The 16,591-nt window shown below is 44.9% G+C and overlaps 1 protein-coding gene across 3 annotated transcripts in view; it reads right to left on the reverse strand.

Annotated features, from left to right (window-relative positions):
- ints7 (integrator complex subunit 7) overlaps positions 1-16,591 on the reverse strand; it is a 17,486-nt gene continuing 895 nt past the window's right edge. The window contains exons 2-20 of one of the 3 annotated variants that reach the window (XM_017455949.3): positions 14,809-14,938; positions 14,332-14,478; positions 14,006-14,143; positions 13,764-13,810; positions 12,737-12,936; positions 12,293-12,415; positions 11,863-11,980; positions 10,318-10,452; positions 8,851-8,948; positions 7,750-7,989; positions 7,505-7,642; positions 5,726-5,932; positions 4,863-5,057; positions 4,552-4,655; positions 4,043-4,111; positions 3,066-3,198; positions 2,833-2,931; positions 1,613-1,798; positions 1-906 (exon numbers count right to left, since the gene is read on the reverse strand). In XM_017455949.3, the coding sequence (XP_017311438.1) occupies positions 631-906; positions 1,613-1,798; positions 2,833-2,931; positions 3,066-3,198; positions 4,043-4,111; positions 4,552-4,655; positions 4,863-5,057; positions 5,726-5,932; positions 7,505-7,642; positions 7,750-7,989; positions 8,851-8,948; positions 10,318-10,452; positions 11,863-11,980; positions 12,293-12,415; positions 12,737-12,936; positions 13,764-13,810; positions 14,006-14,143; positions 14,332-14,478; positions 14,809-14,938 (2,783 nt within the window). In that variant the 3' untranslated portion in view covers positions 1-630. Of the gene's footprint in view, positions 907-1,612; positions 1,799-2,832; positions 2,932-3,065; positions 3,199-4,042; positions 4,112-4,488; positions 4,656-4,862; positions 5,058-5,725; positions 5,933-7,504; positions 7,643-7,749; positions 7,990-8,850; positions 8,949-10,317; positions 10,453-11,862; positions 11,981-12,292; positions 12,416-12,736; positions 12,937-13,763; positions 13,811-14,005; positions 14,144-14,331; positions 14,479-14,808; positions 14,939-16,591 lie in introns of all 3 variants that reach the window. The other 2 variants (XM_017455950.3, XM_053675590.1) reach the window with 2 other exon arrangements.

The raw sequence follows: 16,591 nt of genomic DNA on the forward strand, positions 1-16,591 counted from the left end.
TCTCTTTTAGCACAAACTTTATTATAGATTTTTATTTTATGATTTCTACATTATCGAGTCAGTATAAAAACATTTTAGATTCCCAAACCTCAGTTCTCCAGACACAAAATGAAATGTTACAGAAACATGTTTGTATGTCAGTAAAGAAATTAATGATGAAGGCTGCTGGGTTTTGCTGCAAAAATAAGAAGCGGGTCAGAGTCTCCAGAAGGTCCGTGTCTGGTTCTGCAACATGCTCGATGACACTTATAAAACTGCACTAATTGCTCCAGAGACTCCTTTTTTTTTTTTGGTCGTCACACCAAACATTGCCTTTATTTCACTTATTATTGTTTACTGGTCTGGTCTGCACTTATAAAGCGCTTTTTTTGAACCTTAGCGTGTTCCAAAGCGCTTCACACTGTGCGCGTAGTTTTATCGGAGGAGGGCGGGGTCGAACTGGAGGGGTAGAAAGTTTTCTTCACGCATGCATTTTGTCTCGTACGCGGCAGGAAGCACAAAAATGACAAACCGCTTCTTTAAAGGCCAGAGACGATCTCGAGCGCGAGACTCGTCAGTGTGAACGAACGCCGGGTGCACGGTAGAGGGACGGACTACAAACGCAGGCGTCTGAAACGCAAGGCCGAAACGTCACTGGAAGCGGGCGGGGACGCTGCGCTGAGCTGCCTGAGCTCCAGCCTGCTGATGGCGGAGCTGTTGTGAGAACGGATCCTCCATGGATTTCACGCTCACTGTACTCGTGGGCCCGGTTTTCCACTGCACCCCGCTCTCGTCCACCACACACGCCTCCACCGTCACACTGTGGCTCCCCGGCACAGAGAAGTTCAGCAGGAACTGAGTGCTGAAGTAGTCGTTATGAGGCTCCACCCGCTGCTCGATCTCATTGGCCTTGGACTCGAGAGGAACCTAAAAGGGAAAATATGAAGGAGTTAGGGCTGGGTGATGCGTCTGTGCGAGATCAGTGTCGTCATGGACGCGCTCGCACTACACCTGAGATATTGCAGATATCATGATACCTTTTTATTTTATTTCATTTCTACAAAATGACAAACTGACTAGAAGCAACTGGGCTGATTTATTTATTAATTTTTTTTCATTTTTATGTATAAAAAATAAACCACTCTTTTATCTCCAGTCAGTCGGTACGTTTACACGGACAACGGTAATCCGATACGAACCCGATTAAGACGATACTCTGATTAATAAACTAGCATGTAAACACATTATTGATGACCTTAATCTGATTAAAGTCGTACTCGGAGTAAACACAGATGGAATCAAGACGTGCGGAGTGTTCCTGTTTTAGTCGCGTTATCGACGTGCGTTACAGACGCGTACACACCGTAATCACACTATTAACGTCGTGTGAGGGTTCTAACCGCGTTGTGCGACAGGACACGTACACACACGGCAGCGCTCAACCGTTTTATGGTAAACGAGAGCACGGCTGCGTCCCAAACCGCGTACTTGCCTACTATATAGTAGGCGAAATACATGTATTATGGCTACTATATAGACGGTAAGTACGCGTGGCGCGGGGACGTAATGACGTGAGACTCTTCCATACAGTATGACCGGATCGTTTGATCGGGGTTTGGGACTTGATCCCCACCTTGAACTCCGGAGCAGGTTTGGACTGCAGCGTGGCGCTGGCGGTCAGGCAGACCGAGTGGATTTTGCGGAAGAGGCCGGGAGTGAAGCCGTGCTGAATGACTCCTTCGACCTTTAGCGTCAACTGCTGGGTGTTCTGCACCGGGATTGGCTCGTTGGGCGTGCGAGGAGATGGAGACAGGGCCAGCTGTGGGAGCAAACAGGAAATGAGGTCACAGCTTGTAAGACTGATACTTTCGCTCAACTTCCCGTGGATCATCCCTTACGTATTCACGATACATATACACGATAACACGTATACGTGATATCACTACAGTACACCTGTCCACTTTTTACACGCAATACATTTTTTTAAATGATTATTTAAATAATTAATATCATTATACAGTACATGTAATAATGCCATACATCCAAGTGTGACGTTCATGCAAAAATACACGTACACTACAGTACCAGTCAAAAATTTACACACACTCATTATTTATTATTCCCCCCACCACATTACATAATAATAATAATAATAATAATAATAATAAAGTTGGAACACAAATGGATCTATGGGAATTACGTTGTGATAAAAAAAAATAAAAAATCCAAAATAAATAATAAATAATTTAGTATTTCAGCTTCTTCAATGTTTTCTTTGTCAATTTTGACAGAATTTTTTATTAAATAAAATCAGATCAAAAGGTTTTTACGATCGGGAGAAACATTTCACACGGGTGTCTCCAAACTTTTGACCGGTAGTGTATTTACTTTGCATTTTGCTCCATCCCTTACCTCGTGTTATCTTAGTACGTCCGAATAGCCGAGAACATAATTATTGATAGAATAGTTTTGATAAAATATTGAAGAATATACTAATGATGTGTCTCGGAAAATCGTTACGAAACGATAATTATCCCGTGCGAATATGGATGGACTAGAAGTGTCGATTATATCCGCTATGTTACGGGGAATAACATGCAGAAAGTGCTATCATTGTAATGAAATTAAAGGACTGGTTACGAGAGGGAAATAGACAATTAGCTTTGACAAATGAATCCCTAATAATCTTATAGAAACATGCTACAGATTAGAGACGCCGGATAAAGTCACTACTGCTATAGGAGCAAGATGAAACCAACTGTCTGGATCACTGAACCCTTCGTGACTGAGATCGTAACGACCGATCATGCACTGATCATCATGTGGTAACCGTCATACAGAGCAGCGACTCACTTTGATACTGGTGGACTGCAGTTTTTGGAAGAAATGCCTCTGGAAGGACAGCGGGACTTTGAGCAGAGCGATGACGGCGTCACACAGGCAGCCAGTGTGCTGAAGAGAAACAAAAGGAGGAAGAGTCGCCCGTCAACAATGGACGTATTAAGCTGTATTATTATTATTATTACTAATAAGCGGAAAAGCTAGGATTATGTGTCGGCCACTCCAGCAGTGGCGTTGTAATTTACCAGGTAAGAAACAGGAGGGTGCTTCCTGCTCAGCGTCTCCACTTCCTCCAGCACGAGGTTGAACACAGACTGCATCCTGCGCTCATACTTGCTCTCTGCTTGAACTGAACTCAGCGGGCCAAAATCCTGCAAGCTGGGAAACAAACGAACCGGTGCAACGGCGTGAAAACACAGTGTTTACATCACCAGGCTACACACAGGATGAGGAACGTGAACAACATTCCTTCTTCGCGTTACATACACGGTACACCGTACTCGCAGGGAATTAAGAAGTGCGACGTGATAAAAAGGCGTATTAATGAACGCGAGACGTGATCGTTATATTAAACGTCAAGCGTCGGGTTAGAAATGCTTCAGACTCCGAATGAACAGGGGATCGTATTTTAGCAAGCATGCTCGATTAGCATCTTTCGGGCCAGAAATCCCAGGATGCTTCAGCGCTCGTGCAGAACACGGACGATCGAGGAGAACTGGGATCGTGCAAGCGGAGATGGTTCGACCTAAGCGTTATAGACAAGAGGTTCTGGGCACTAGGTACACTTTTACTGATTAGTAAAGCATTCTCCGTGTTGCTCAGGCGCAAACCGACCATGCGAGCAAGAACTCGGTAAAAACAGATACATCGGAATCCAGGGACTTCAACGGCGTCAGCTCGATTCATGCCGATAAAGCATCAACGATACTGTATATCCTCGAGTCAGACCACGTTCATCTCCGCATTTACCGGTTTTAAAGTCCTACTATGTTCTGGCCTGTGTTTTTAAACTTTGACAGATTTCAGTAAAGCCTATTAGCGTCCGTGTCATTTTATACTGGGACGTTTAGATAGGATTCTTTTTTTAAAAATAGTTCATACTAGCTGGGGGTGAGGCATCAACGAAAATTCCTACTAACCCCTGTAATATGGTCATAAAGCTTCTGGCTTTAAGCCTCAGTCGAGGTTTACAGGAGTTCTGCGCGTGCGTGTTCGCTCTTACCTGGCAGTGTGAGGGTCGAGTATTAAAGCTTCGATCACGTAGGAAATAAGCAGGCAGCTCTGCTGTTGCCTAATGAATGAGTTGAGGGAAACGTTGTTTTTTGCTTTCACTGGTCCTAAATAGTGTCGGATGTTGCTCAGCCTTGTTTTGTGGACAGTGTGTGTGTCGTGTGTGCGTTTGCTAGTTTAAAATCCTGCTTCACGTTATAGCGGTTCTAAGAGAAGAGAACACAACGTGAACAAAGCGACACTGCTGATCATGACAGCACTCAAAACGACAGCGCACGGGCTCTGTTCGTGTTGTGCTCGCTTACAACCGTCAGATCCGAAGGATTTTAAACCGGCGACAAGACACTGTCCGGACGGAGCTAAAAACACACGCGCGCACACGCACGCACGCACCAGCCAATCGGAAATGTTCATGTGCCGCCCCCCACCACCCCGTACCCATAACATGTTCTCAATTTGTTCTCGTTCTTTGTCCGAGTCCGTCTTTGCCCTAAAGGATACAGTTCGACGTTTCGGAGTGTGGCTGAATCAGCGTCGAAAGAGGACTGGTACAAATCAGCGTAGCGACTCGCAAGACTCCGGAATTCATCCGTGGAGAGCTTCATCTGTGCGAGAGAAAAGGTCAGGTCTAATCAGTTTGAACAGATGGAAAGATGCGATACATTTCCTGCTAGAATTCCCTTCCACTGCAGGGACAGCGCAAGGGTTCGGTTAAAAATATGACCGGATGTGTACAACTTAAATAAATAAATAAATAAATAAAGGCGAGTGTAAATGTTTGGTTTCTGTTTGTGTATTCGTGTGTGTCGCACCTGCTGGGAGATGCGTCCGCAGCGCTGCAGTTCACTCCCAGACGACAGAGCCATGCTGGCGGCGATGGCAGGTGGAGGACTCGTCTTTAGGCTGTTACAGGTGCAGATAAGCTGGGCCAGAGCCTGCAGCGTGTCGATCCGCAGCTTCACAAACTCGCACTGGAACGTCAGAGGACTCAGAGGGGTGCTCGCCGCCTGGATACACACGGACACGCGCGGAGGAAGGAAAAAAATAAATAAATAAATAAACAGCGCTCGAGTACGTTTTTACGGTTCTCCATACACGGAATTAAGAGCGAAATATAAGACAGTTTGAGAACCCGTGACGAATCACGGTCGGACAGCGAAAGACGATGAGGCTGGTGCGTGTACAGACATTCGGAGGTTGTCATTTCTGGATTAATAATACAACTGCAGCCGATGTACACAAGAAGAACCACTAAACAATCAGACGTAAGCCATGGTTTTCAAACGGGTCGGTGAAGTATACTCAGGAGGGTCTGTGATTTATTTATTTATTTATTTAAATATTTTTTTTCCCCATTTTGCTACAGCTGGGGGAAAATCCCAAGCCAACTTATTATTATTATTGATTACTACGTTATTACAGTTATCAGCCTATTGATCTGAATTGCTTGGGTGTAAACCAATCATCAATGACTAATAATAAAAAGTCAGTTATAACTCCGATACAATGGCGATTTTAATAAGGAATGTTTTCTGGGAGTGCAAAAGTTCACGGATGAAAAGCTTTGTGGCCGAAACTGTATTACTGTACGCGTTTGACTAACGAGCCTCGATATCTGAACGGTCGGATTGAGGGCTCGACCTCGGGGTGTTTCTGTGAACTGTACTAGACTGACCGTGAGGGAAGTGAAGCCTTTCTGGTAGGATTTGAGGGCATCGGTGATGGCACTGATGGCTCCGCTGTAGTCTCCGTCAGCCAGGCTGGTCAGGCAGTGCTCGGCCTGCGAGAACTCCATCAGTGCGTTCAGCCAGAAGTAGAAGTGCTCGGAGGCAACGCGCGTGCGCAGACTTTGGTACAGCTCGCTGGAGAACTCGTGGCAGCCCTGCAACAAGGGTCAAACGATAATCTTACTATTTATTCTTCTCCTTATTATTATTATTATTATTATCATCATCATCATCATTACAAATTAAAGAAAGAGCAATCGGGTGCCTGAACGTTTGTGTACCGCGTAAAGCAGGGGTGTCAAACTCATTTTCACCGAGGGCCACATCAGTAAAACGGGTTAGTTCACTGTTTTCATGACCGTGGTCATGAGATCATCCCGCTCCAGAACCTTCCCACACAGAGCTTCCTGCTGGATGATGCAGTGATACGTTATCGGGGCGTGTGACAGTGACTTTTTTTGCAATTTCTCCGTCATTAGTCCAACCAACCCTGTTTTTCCTCCACACGTCGCAGGTGCACCATCTGTACTTATTCCCACACGGCAGTTTATTTTTACTTACTCCACTGCATCAGAAATGTCCCGGCCCGTCGTGGTCCCGTGCACGGCGGCTACATCCAAGAGCTCGTCGGTGACACAGAGGTCCGGCTTCACGCCTCTAATAACAATGGAGAGATGCGCTGTATCCACGTTGTCAGTGCTTTCATCCACAGCTAATGAAAAAGCTAGACAGCTGCGTGTCTCTTCGGCCCGCCGTGCTGCTAAATTTCCTTGGTGGAGATTTCTCGATTCCAAAATCGCCTTGACGGGACTTTGCTGCAGATGTAGTTTATGTGGCCCTCGGTGTGATTTTTTTTCTCCTTCGATTCTGAGAAATAAAGTTTTATTTGTATGTTTTGGATCGAGGAAAGGCCTACGTTACCCGTAATCCTCGACCACCGACGATTCCACAATCAGACTGAAGCTCACAGCGTCATCTACCGGCCGTGATCGGGTTATCATTGGAGCGAACGGACGGCCGGAGCGTCTGCTCCGAGCGTCTCTTACCGCCGCCGACGGGTTTACGTTGGAGTCGATTGAGAATCCAGAGCGTTTCATACAGACGTGGAAGGGTCTTTTTGCGTCAGTATCAGACGCGTAGGGGTGTGACAACTCGTCGGTATTTTACGAGTTGGGAATGAGAACAGCAAAGACGTACGTTAAGACAATCCTGCACCGGTCACGTTCTCGCGCGCCGGATAAAATGACGCGGTGGGCCACATTTGGCACGTGGAGTTTGACACGTGGTGTAAAGTAAAGACTTGGCCAGCACCGCACGTTCAGGGCCCGTCATTTGCCCGACATGCGACGGCTCATTTCTCCATGGCTTTTGAATATTACAGACCGTTATATTTTTCTCAAGATTTGAAAAGTTGTTCGATTTAATATACTGCGTGATAATCGAAGTTATTTATACAAAAAAAAAATATAGAGATATTTTTTAAAAAAGGTTAAATATTTTCCCTTTTCAGGGCAGAACAGCACCGCGTTCGGCGAGGAGATATTATCGATCGCTATGTAGTTCAGCTTCCGCACAAGGCATGTATAAAACCACATACTACGTATTATCTAGTAGTCCACACGCTATTCTTTCCCATGATCCAGTCCTTTAACGAAGCGTTAACGAATCGAATGAATGAACCGATGCCTCGGTATTTAACGGCGTCAGAGCCTTAGTGTGCAGCTCACCATGCGCGAGGCCTGACGCGCAATGCGGTAGACGGTCCAGCCGTTAGCCGAGGCTTCCAGCTGCGGGCGAATCACGTCTTTCACCTCGGCACTCAGAGACGACTGACTCGCCACAAACACCACTGTGGCCAAACAGACCTGAGAAACCGAGACAGCGGAAGAACCCCATTAAACAGATCCGATATTTAATAAAAAGTGTTCATTACTTTGGTGAGCAAATGATTTCTTTCAGTGTAGACACCAACCAAAAGTTCCTGCTGTTTATCAGAGCTCCTGAGAGTGGCACTGCTGTACAGCTCCAGTAGATTTCCCAGCATGCTCTCCCCCAGCACGGGCAGCTGAGTAACGATGGCGGCCAGAGCGTGGCAGATAGCAACGCAAGCCGAGTCACAGGAGTGGTGCAGCTGGGCCAAGAGGAACTCCACGCAGACCTGACTGAGGAGAGGACGCGCCCTCAGCATCCTCACCAGACACACCAGCACCGTCTGAGTGGCAGAGAGAGAGAGAGACACATTGAAAGAACTGGACTGTTTTATCTATATCTAAAAAATATTTTATCAAGCACATTTAACTGACACAGAGAGAGAGAGAGAGAGAGAGAGAAAGAATTGAGGGAAAGAATGAGAGAGAGAGAGCGCAAGAGCACAAATAAAGCAGGAAAGTGCAAAGAAAGCGGCCTATTTAAAAACGTCCCTACTTGGCAACCACGAGAAAGAGGTGTGAAGATTTCTGTTTTACTTTTTAAATATAATTTACTCTTTAAACATAATTCAAGACTTTGCGACGAGGGCATACGGAATATACAAACCTGAGGGGGTATTTGGAATGAAAAAAAATGAATACAAATGCGGTGGGAAGAAGATATAACAATTCCTCTAAACAAACAATCCTGTAAGGATCCCCTTTTCTACCATGTGCAATACGTCTAAACTAAATACGTGCTGTAGAATCAGCATGCGTGAGTCATACTCAAACGATTTAAACGCCTTCATTATGTTGTTACGGTGTTATGATACATATGTACGGTACGGTCAAATAAACAATCATACTTACTGTGGTATATGTGAAAAACAAGTGGAAAATCATCAAAAGAAAAAAAGCTAAAAAAATTAGTGCAGTTAATTACAAAATCTATAGCTTAATTCATACCTCAAGGGACATTATTTAGGTTATTTAAGGGGCTCAGCTGACTAAAATGTTTAGTACACCTGTTGTATATGAACAAGGCCATAATCAAATAAAGACTGTTATCCACGCTTGTAGCGTAAAAATATTAACGTTGAATTGGGACCCACGGACACCCTGAACCGAACCAGCTCGAGTGTACCGAGTGCGTACACACTCACTTTCAGCGTGGTCTGAGCGGACGCGCCGTCGTCCTGACTGCACAGCAACAGTAAAGACTCCATCCCCATCACCGTGTCCTGCTCCAACTGTACAACATCTACACAAACAGGAACCAGACGGAGAGACGGTGAAAAACAACAAGGGAGTGGGAAAGGGACATGAAGCAGAAGAAAGACCAGAGGAAACAATGGCCTAATGTCTCGAATAGCGCAGAATGAATTACACCAGGGGTTCCCAAACTTTTCCAGGGCACGGCCCCCCAAATGGCATTGACATTTGACCGAGGCCCCACTAACGCCAGATGTCTTTAAAACACATTAAAAATACAGACCTCTGAATATATCCCCCCGTTTCTTTTATTAATAATTACATCTTACATCTTTACATTACATTAGGAATTGATTGTGTGTGTGTGTGTGTGTGTGTGTGTGTGGTTGTCTGGAGAGTGAGAAAGAAAAAAAATCATGTATTTATTTATTTTTCACACCAAATTGTTGAGGCAGCCCAGGCGCCCCCTGGCGGCCCTCAAGGGGGCTGCGGCCCCCGCTTTAAAACCACACTACCCAAAAGTTTACACACACACACATTCTTTATTTTTCCACATTTTAGAATAATAATAAAGTTATCAAAACTCTGGAGTAACACATTATGTATTTTAGCATCTTCAAAGTAGACCCGCTTTTTGTCTAGAATTTGCAGAAATGTATTCTTGGCGTCTTCTCACTCGATTTCTTGAGGAATTTCCCCGAGATGCTTTTTAAACAGTATTAAAAGGACTTCCCACCGACGCCGGACTCTCGTCGGCCGACTTCGCTCCGAGTCGTGTACGCCGGCATGATTGTATTTTTGTCTACGACACCCGATTTCAAAACCTTTAATCACACACCTTCAGAGCAAAAAGATTTTTAACATCACGAGAGACATTTCAGTCGAGCGTCCGCAAACTTTTGACCGTCAGTATGTTCTCACACTATGTAGGACCCGATGATTTCTGCGATGGGGAACACAGACGGAACCACAGATTCGAGACAGAAAACAGATTCCCAATATGGACTGACTAAAAAGCCAATAAGATGTAAATAATTATCCTGTTTAAAAATAAATAAATAAATAAATAAATAAATAAATAAATAAAGAGCCCAAACTCTGAATAGTTCCAGGATATTTGTAAGGTAGAAGCATCTTGAATCGTACAATTTCCACGGAACTCCACAATTTACCACCTTTAAGATGCCTAGTTTGTCTGTTCTCACTCCACGTATAATATATATATATATATATATATATATATATATATATATATATATATATATATATTCTTTTTTATTTGTAAACCAACCAAGACTTGCGCTACGTAGATTTATACATGAATCGTACAGTACGTCTGACCGAGTTCCACAAACAAACCGTGCGATTTGAGACACAGCTACAGTGTTAACCATGGGCGGCGTGTGTTAGGGCGCTACCTTTCTCGGGGCAGGAGATGGCAACGTTAGCTAGCACAGTCACGCCGTGGGCTGCCACGGCCAGGTTGCTATGGTAACAGCACTCCTGCGCCAGCTTGACAATGTCGGTCAGGTGAGGAGACGGCGGGGATTCACCTGAAAGTAAACAGCACGGTTATCCGGTTCATTCTGAAGACAGGCGCTTACAGTGAGAGTCACACTTGTAGGTGTGTTTCACATAATCTGTAAAAAAATTAAGAAACGTTGAAGTATCAGCTGCAGGTATAATCGATGTAAAAAAAAAAAAAAAAAGAAACAATCTAGAAGACACCGTCCCCTCTGAAAGTATCGGAACAGTGAGGTCAAATCGATTGTTTTCGCTATGTACGTTTGGGTTTGAGATCAAAAGATGAACATGGGACGATTTCAGCTTTCATTTCCTCGTATTTACATCGAGGCGTGTTAAATCATTTACAACATTGCAACTTTGGTTCGAACGCCCTCGTTTTTTCCCTTCTTCTTCGAGTGATCAAAAATATTGGAACACACGGCTGACCGGCGTTTCTTGCAGCCCTGGTGTGTCCTGTTACACCGATGGTTTAAAGAATGAACAGCTCTGAATGTCTACTCTTTGGTCTGAGCCCTGGGTTTCACCTGTGAAGACTGCATCTGTTGTTGAAAAAAAAAAAAAAAAAAAAAAGGATAAACCAACATGAAGACCAGAGAGCTGTCTATGGGAGAAAATACAAATGCGTTGAGTGTATAGCAAAGACGAAAGAATCGGATTTGCCGTTCCAATACGTTCGGAGGGGACTATATGTAGAACATGGTTGTTGTTTTTTTAAATTAAAAAACACCTCAGATTAAGCCGTGACCTTAGCAAAAGTGTATCGAGTTGAAAATCACTGTTTGGAAAACTGACGTCCACCCTGGAATCTGTTTGGATCTGCTTCCTGCAAGTCATTTTCTGGGGGGGGGTGGAGCTTCGTGAACATGAGCGAGAATCATTCAAACGTCGAACCTACCTAACCTTTAGGTATCTTAAAAATAATGACTCTTACCTAATGCAACTTTAAGTGAAGGCGCACACAATATGTCAAAAACATTTTTTTTTTTTTCTACTCAATTAAAAGAAAACAGGCCGACTTTGTTAAACACATTCTGGTAATTTTACCTCAGCATGCTTTTTCAAATTAGATGAGAGTTCATGATTTCTGGGATGGTGAAGGAGATGCCTCGTTTAACACGCGTCTTTGCGTACTTCGGCATATCGAAGCATTTTACCGAGGTAGGGCCAGGCGTGTTCATCCTCGAGTTCAACACTACTTGAGAACCGCCACAATTTCTTTTATCAAACTGATTGGATGATAAACTGAGCCGAGGCGATGGATGTTTAGCGTACGGTGATTGGCTGGATGAGAGAGGAGACCTTCGAGATTTACAGCAAGCACTAAATCAAATAACCAAATGACCATCAGCTTTGTAGCAGCCATCTGTGTAAGCTCTGTCCATGTAGTGTGTGCTCTGTCTGACGCTCACGTGTGTGTGTGTGTGTGTGTGTTTTACCTGTGGTAGGGCTAAAGTACTGCTTGATTGCGATGGTTCCAGAGAGTGTAGACAGGACAGAGGCCATGCCGAGTTTTAGACCATCATAAGGGGTGCTGAGGGCGCTCTCGCACAACATCTACACGCACACACACACGATCTGAATTCAGCTCAACTCAAAAGAACCTCTACAGCTCATTCAAAAATAAAATACAATAAGAGAACACAACACGCTCGCTAAATCTGAACTGATTAATCATTAACCATCAAATAATATCGTTCAGTCCATGCTGCGAGCTAAATTCTGTTGCTAGCGCACCACCCAAGCTCTGAGGACACGCAAGGCGGCGATCTGGTGTACCAGCATGCATAGTTTATCAAAAATAAACAAACAAACAAACAAGTCAATCCTTTCTGCTCCCCACTTCAGTGAACGTGTGAATGTTCTCACCTGTATGTTCTTTCTGCTCCACATGTGAGGAGCTTTCTTCGCCAGGAGCTTCAGGTCCTGAATGGCGAGTCTTTTCACTGCTTTTCTCGGGTCTTCCTTCAGATACTGCAGGAGCAAATCGATCTGCAAGAGAAATAATACAGCGGACACGGAACGCAACGTGATCGGCCATGCTGCGACAGGAGGATCAAGCGAAGCGGGTTCGGTTCCTGTAAACACCACGGCGCAGTACGTTTAGGGCGTGACTACGACTTGTCTCGTACCCGGAAACGAACGCAACGTTTCTGACCCATGAGATTTGAGAATTCGGCAGAGCTGAGGTCATGCACCGGGTCGTTTTGTTTTACACCAGGTCTGTACTGCTTGGACGACTGTGGCCCGGATTCAGCAGTGTATCGTTGTGTGTTAATCTGGAGTGCAGTAGGAGAGGAGGTTTAAACACACCTGTTTGGGGATGTGGATGAGAGCAGAGAGGGAAAGCTGCGTGAAGGTGTGCAGCGTAACGATCACCATGGGTGTGGAGGGGTACGAGGAGACGAGCTCCTGCAGCAGCTCCCTGCTCCGGGAGGCCAAAGCTGCATCGTGGTGCATGTACTGGAGCATGGGGATCAGCTTCAGCTTCAGCTCCACTGGAGTGGCCAGGCCTGAGCCACACACACACACACACACACACACACACACAGAGAGAGAGAGAGAGAGAGAGAGAGAGTTATGATGAATGCTAATAAGAGTTCTTCTATCACACACACTGGGATTTTGGAATAGTTTTAATGCACACTGCCGGTCAAAAGTTTGTGGACACTTGAAGACTGAAATGCTTCTCAGGATCTTTAAAAACCTTTTGATCTGAAGGTGTGAGATTACACGTTTGAAATCAGCGTTGTTGACTAAACTATTATCGTGCCGACGTATTCGTTTCTTTCATTAGAAAACTGACATTTTATTTACAAAAAAAAAAAATTAAAAAAAATATTAAACGGACGACTCGGAGCGAGATATTCGGAAAAGCAGCTGCCGAGAGTCCGGCGTCGGCGGGAACTCCTTTGACGCCGTTTAAAAAGCATCTCGGGGAAATCCCTCAAGAAATCGCTCGGGAAAGCGCCGAGAACACATTTCTGGAAATGCTCGGTAAAAAGGGCGTCGACTCTGAAGACGCTAAAATATTAAATGATTTTTTTTTTTTTTTTTTAAATCACAACATATTCCCTATAGTTCCACTTGTGTTCCTCCGGAGTTTTGCTGACTTTATTGTTATTCTACAACGTGGAAAATAAAAATAAAGAATAAATATGTGCGTCATTTTTTTGGACCGGGGGTGTATATTTTTCACAAAATGGTGCGGCGAGTTTAATAATGCACAAAAAAAATACCACACAGAGACTCACACACAAATACACAGGCAGGTGCCACTCAATCAACAGTCAAACATCTTCGAAACCCCGCGAAATACACAGAGGGAACAATTTTTCACCTTGAATCATCTCGCTGATCTTGTTGCAAATCCCCGCTGCAAAGTCTCTGAAAAAGAAAATATGACTCTGTAATCGAATCAGCGGCGGAACACCACGCCAACAGCTCGCCACGTTACTGCTCGTTCGTAATAATAATAATAATAATAATAATAATAAGTACAACAATAAATACTTCATGAAAATGGCAAAAGGCAGCGTGCACCGCTTTTAAACACGAGTGTGTGAATCTTACGCTTCTTACTTTGAGTGAGATGAGAAACTGGCTGCTGCAAAGATGGCGGCCTCCACTTCCACGTTGTCGTGCGAGTCCAAACTCTGGCGAATGCTGTGATGGGCGTTCTTCCTTTCGGGGATGATGGACGCCAGGCTGCCCAGCATCCTGCGTCAAATAAACGCTTTTCACTAAAAAAAAAACGGCCGTGTCTACGTCCGTCTTATAATTAGCCCCGTCGCAAACTTTATTCAAAATACAATCACTGTGCCCTACGATTCCGTCTGAATTCACGTAACAATGCGACGTCGGGGTCGTACGTGCGTGTCGGACGCCACCCTGGCGGCTCGGTGTACCTGAGCGTGATGGCTCTGGCTACGGGATCGTTACTGTGGATGACGGAGAAGACTCTTTTAACAAACTCGTCCACGTTCAGGATCTTCTCCAGGTGCTTCTCGCTCTGCTGGGTCACTTTCAGCACACACAGCCGGAGGAAGTTGTTCCTGTGGAAAGGTTTCAATGAAATAAAAGCACGTTTCTCTTCGAGCTCCCGAGCGCAAAGCGGACATCAGGCACGTCGGATTATCAGCCACAGCAAGTCGAGTGATTACGTGGTACTCTCCTATTAACGGTGCAGAAACAACTAGGGATGGCGTTATAGATTTCCGGACTGTTAAAAAGTGTACTGGCGGCCATGCTGTATCTCGAGACTTTAATAAAACTGGGCCGGTGCTAGTGCAGCGGAAGGCAGTGGAGTCGCGGGGTGTTTAATAACTAACTGGACAGAACAACGGGACGGTACGAGAGAGAAGAAGAACTGCAGGGGTACGCACCCGAGTCTGAAAATGTCGGCCAGTTTCAGGAAGGCCGAGTTGATGAGGATGGGGAAGGGATATTTCTGGAAGAGCTTGGGAAAGAGCACCACAGCTTCACACTGCTCCCCCAGTTTGCACGATCTCAGGCCTGGAGTTGGAGACAGGAAAGCAAAATGATTACGCAGTAACAGAACCACCTCTCGATGACTGCGAGCTACGGCTCTCTATGCGTTGTGAACGTTTCCGTCCTGGATAAACAAAAAGAGCGATGCACGACACATCCACGCGTGTAGATCATTGATTTATTTCTTTTTGAAAGGGCTGGGGAGACTGCTACAGTTTTTTAATCGCAGGACTTGGAAGCGGTGTTTCGGCGACATTTTAGACACAAATCTATTACGGGTTTATTAACGTCAAATCTAGCGAGGGGCCGGCTCTCGGTGCGGCTCTCCAGCTCACATCACCGCTCCTACGTGTACGAGCCGAGGAAAGAGTTTCTATTTTAAAACACTGCGGTAAACGATTTAATCGTCCACAAACCGTTCCAGATTCATACGTCTGCTGTAAAGATCAACCGGTAATCGGTCTTATCGATATTTTTCGAGATATTTAAGCATTTTTCCATAATCGGTTATCGTTTTTTGTAATATCTGATCCACCGACAAATACTGCCATCGTGTGGGCGTTTTGAGAATTGCGTGCAGGACCATTAACAGCTATTAATGTACAAATTAATTGGGGCTTGATGTGTAGTTTAAGCAGCTGGGTGCTAAGAAATAGAGACAAACTCACTCAGTAACGTAATCTGTTTACCTCATCGAAGCGTTTATTTATCCACCAAGACGGATAGACAGCAGGTCTGCGAGCTTTCTTTTTAGCTGTTGTTATAATAAATTCTCATTTATACGTTCCACGGAGCAATTAAAGCCCATCTCCTCGAGATGCTTGCTAAACACCTTGTAAAATACCTCAGTGTTTTTATGCATTTTTGAAAGACGTTCAGAAATATGGTCATCAGAACAAATTCCAACGAGGCGGTTTACCTCGTCGACAGCCACCTTCTCCACCGTACGACTCGGCTCGACTCGTTCTACTTTCCTGAGCTTGCTTTTCCGCTGCAGTTTAGTGCCGCCTCAGCGTGGGTGCCGTCTTCCACTCGCCTATTCCTCGGAATAATACTGTATTATCGAAACCCTGTACAAATACACGGTCAGGCCGTATTCCAAACGCCTTTCCTCTTCACTGGACCCTATTAAGGATGTAAAATAACGGCGTTCTGGAACCTACGTAGTGCTCAATAGGATTAACTTCAGCGACAGCCGCGACAGGAGTGACTTCGATAAACGCCTGTTTGGAAAGCGCTAACGAGCGAGATGTAAAAATCCAAGACAGAAACCTTTGTTGTAATTTTATCTGCATGAGATAAACAATACATCATTTTCAATTGATGCAATATTACCACAAGCTAAGTATGTATTAAATAACATTTATTCAGGCACAATACAGAACCAGTCGTTGAGAATTCCCCATTCCCTCGGGGCGTGGCTCATGTTTAGTATCGGCTCAGCCCGCTTAGAACCTTGACTGAGGCACTATCCACAGTGGAAACCCCCCCCCAAAAAAGGGAGCAGAGTCGAGTCGAGTCGTACCGTACTGTACTGTGTGATGGAAAAGTGCCATTAAAACTGCGATTCATCTTGCGAGCCACTTTTTACGCAATGCAATCCCCATCACGCGTCGCTATACAGGACGGGCCGTCGTTTCGGGTTGTTTTCTCACCACAGGCGTAAGAAAGCTCGTT

Source organism: Ictalurus punctatus, chromosome 25 (assembly GCF_001660625.3).
Source record: "Ictalurus punctatus breed USDA103 chromosome 25, Coco_2.0, whole genome shotgun sequence".
In the NCBI taxonomy this organism is placed as follows: domain Eukaryota; kingdom Metazoa; phylum Chordata; class Actinopteri; order Siluriformes; family Ictaluridae; genus Ictalurus; species Ictalurus punctatus.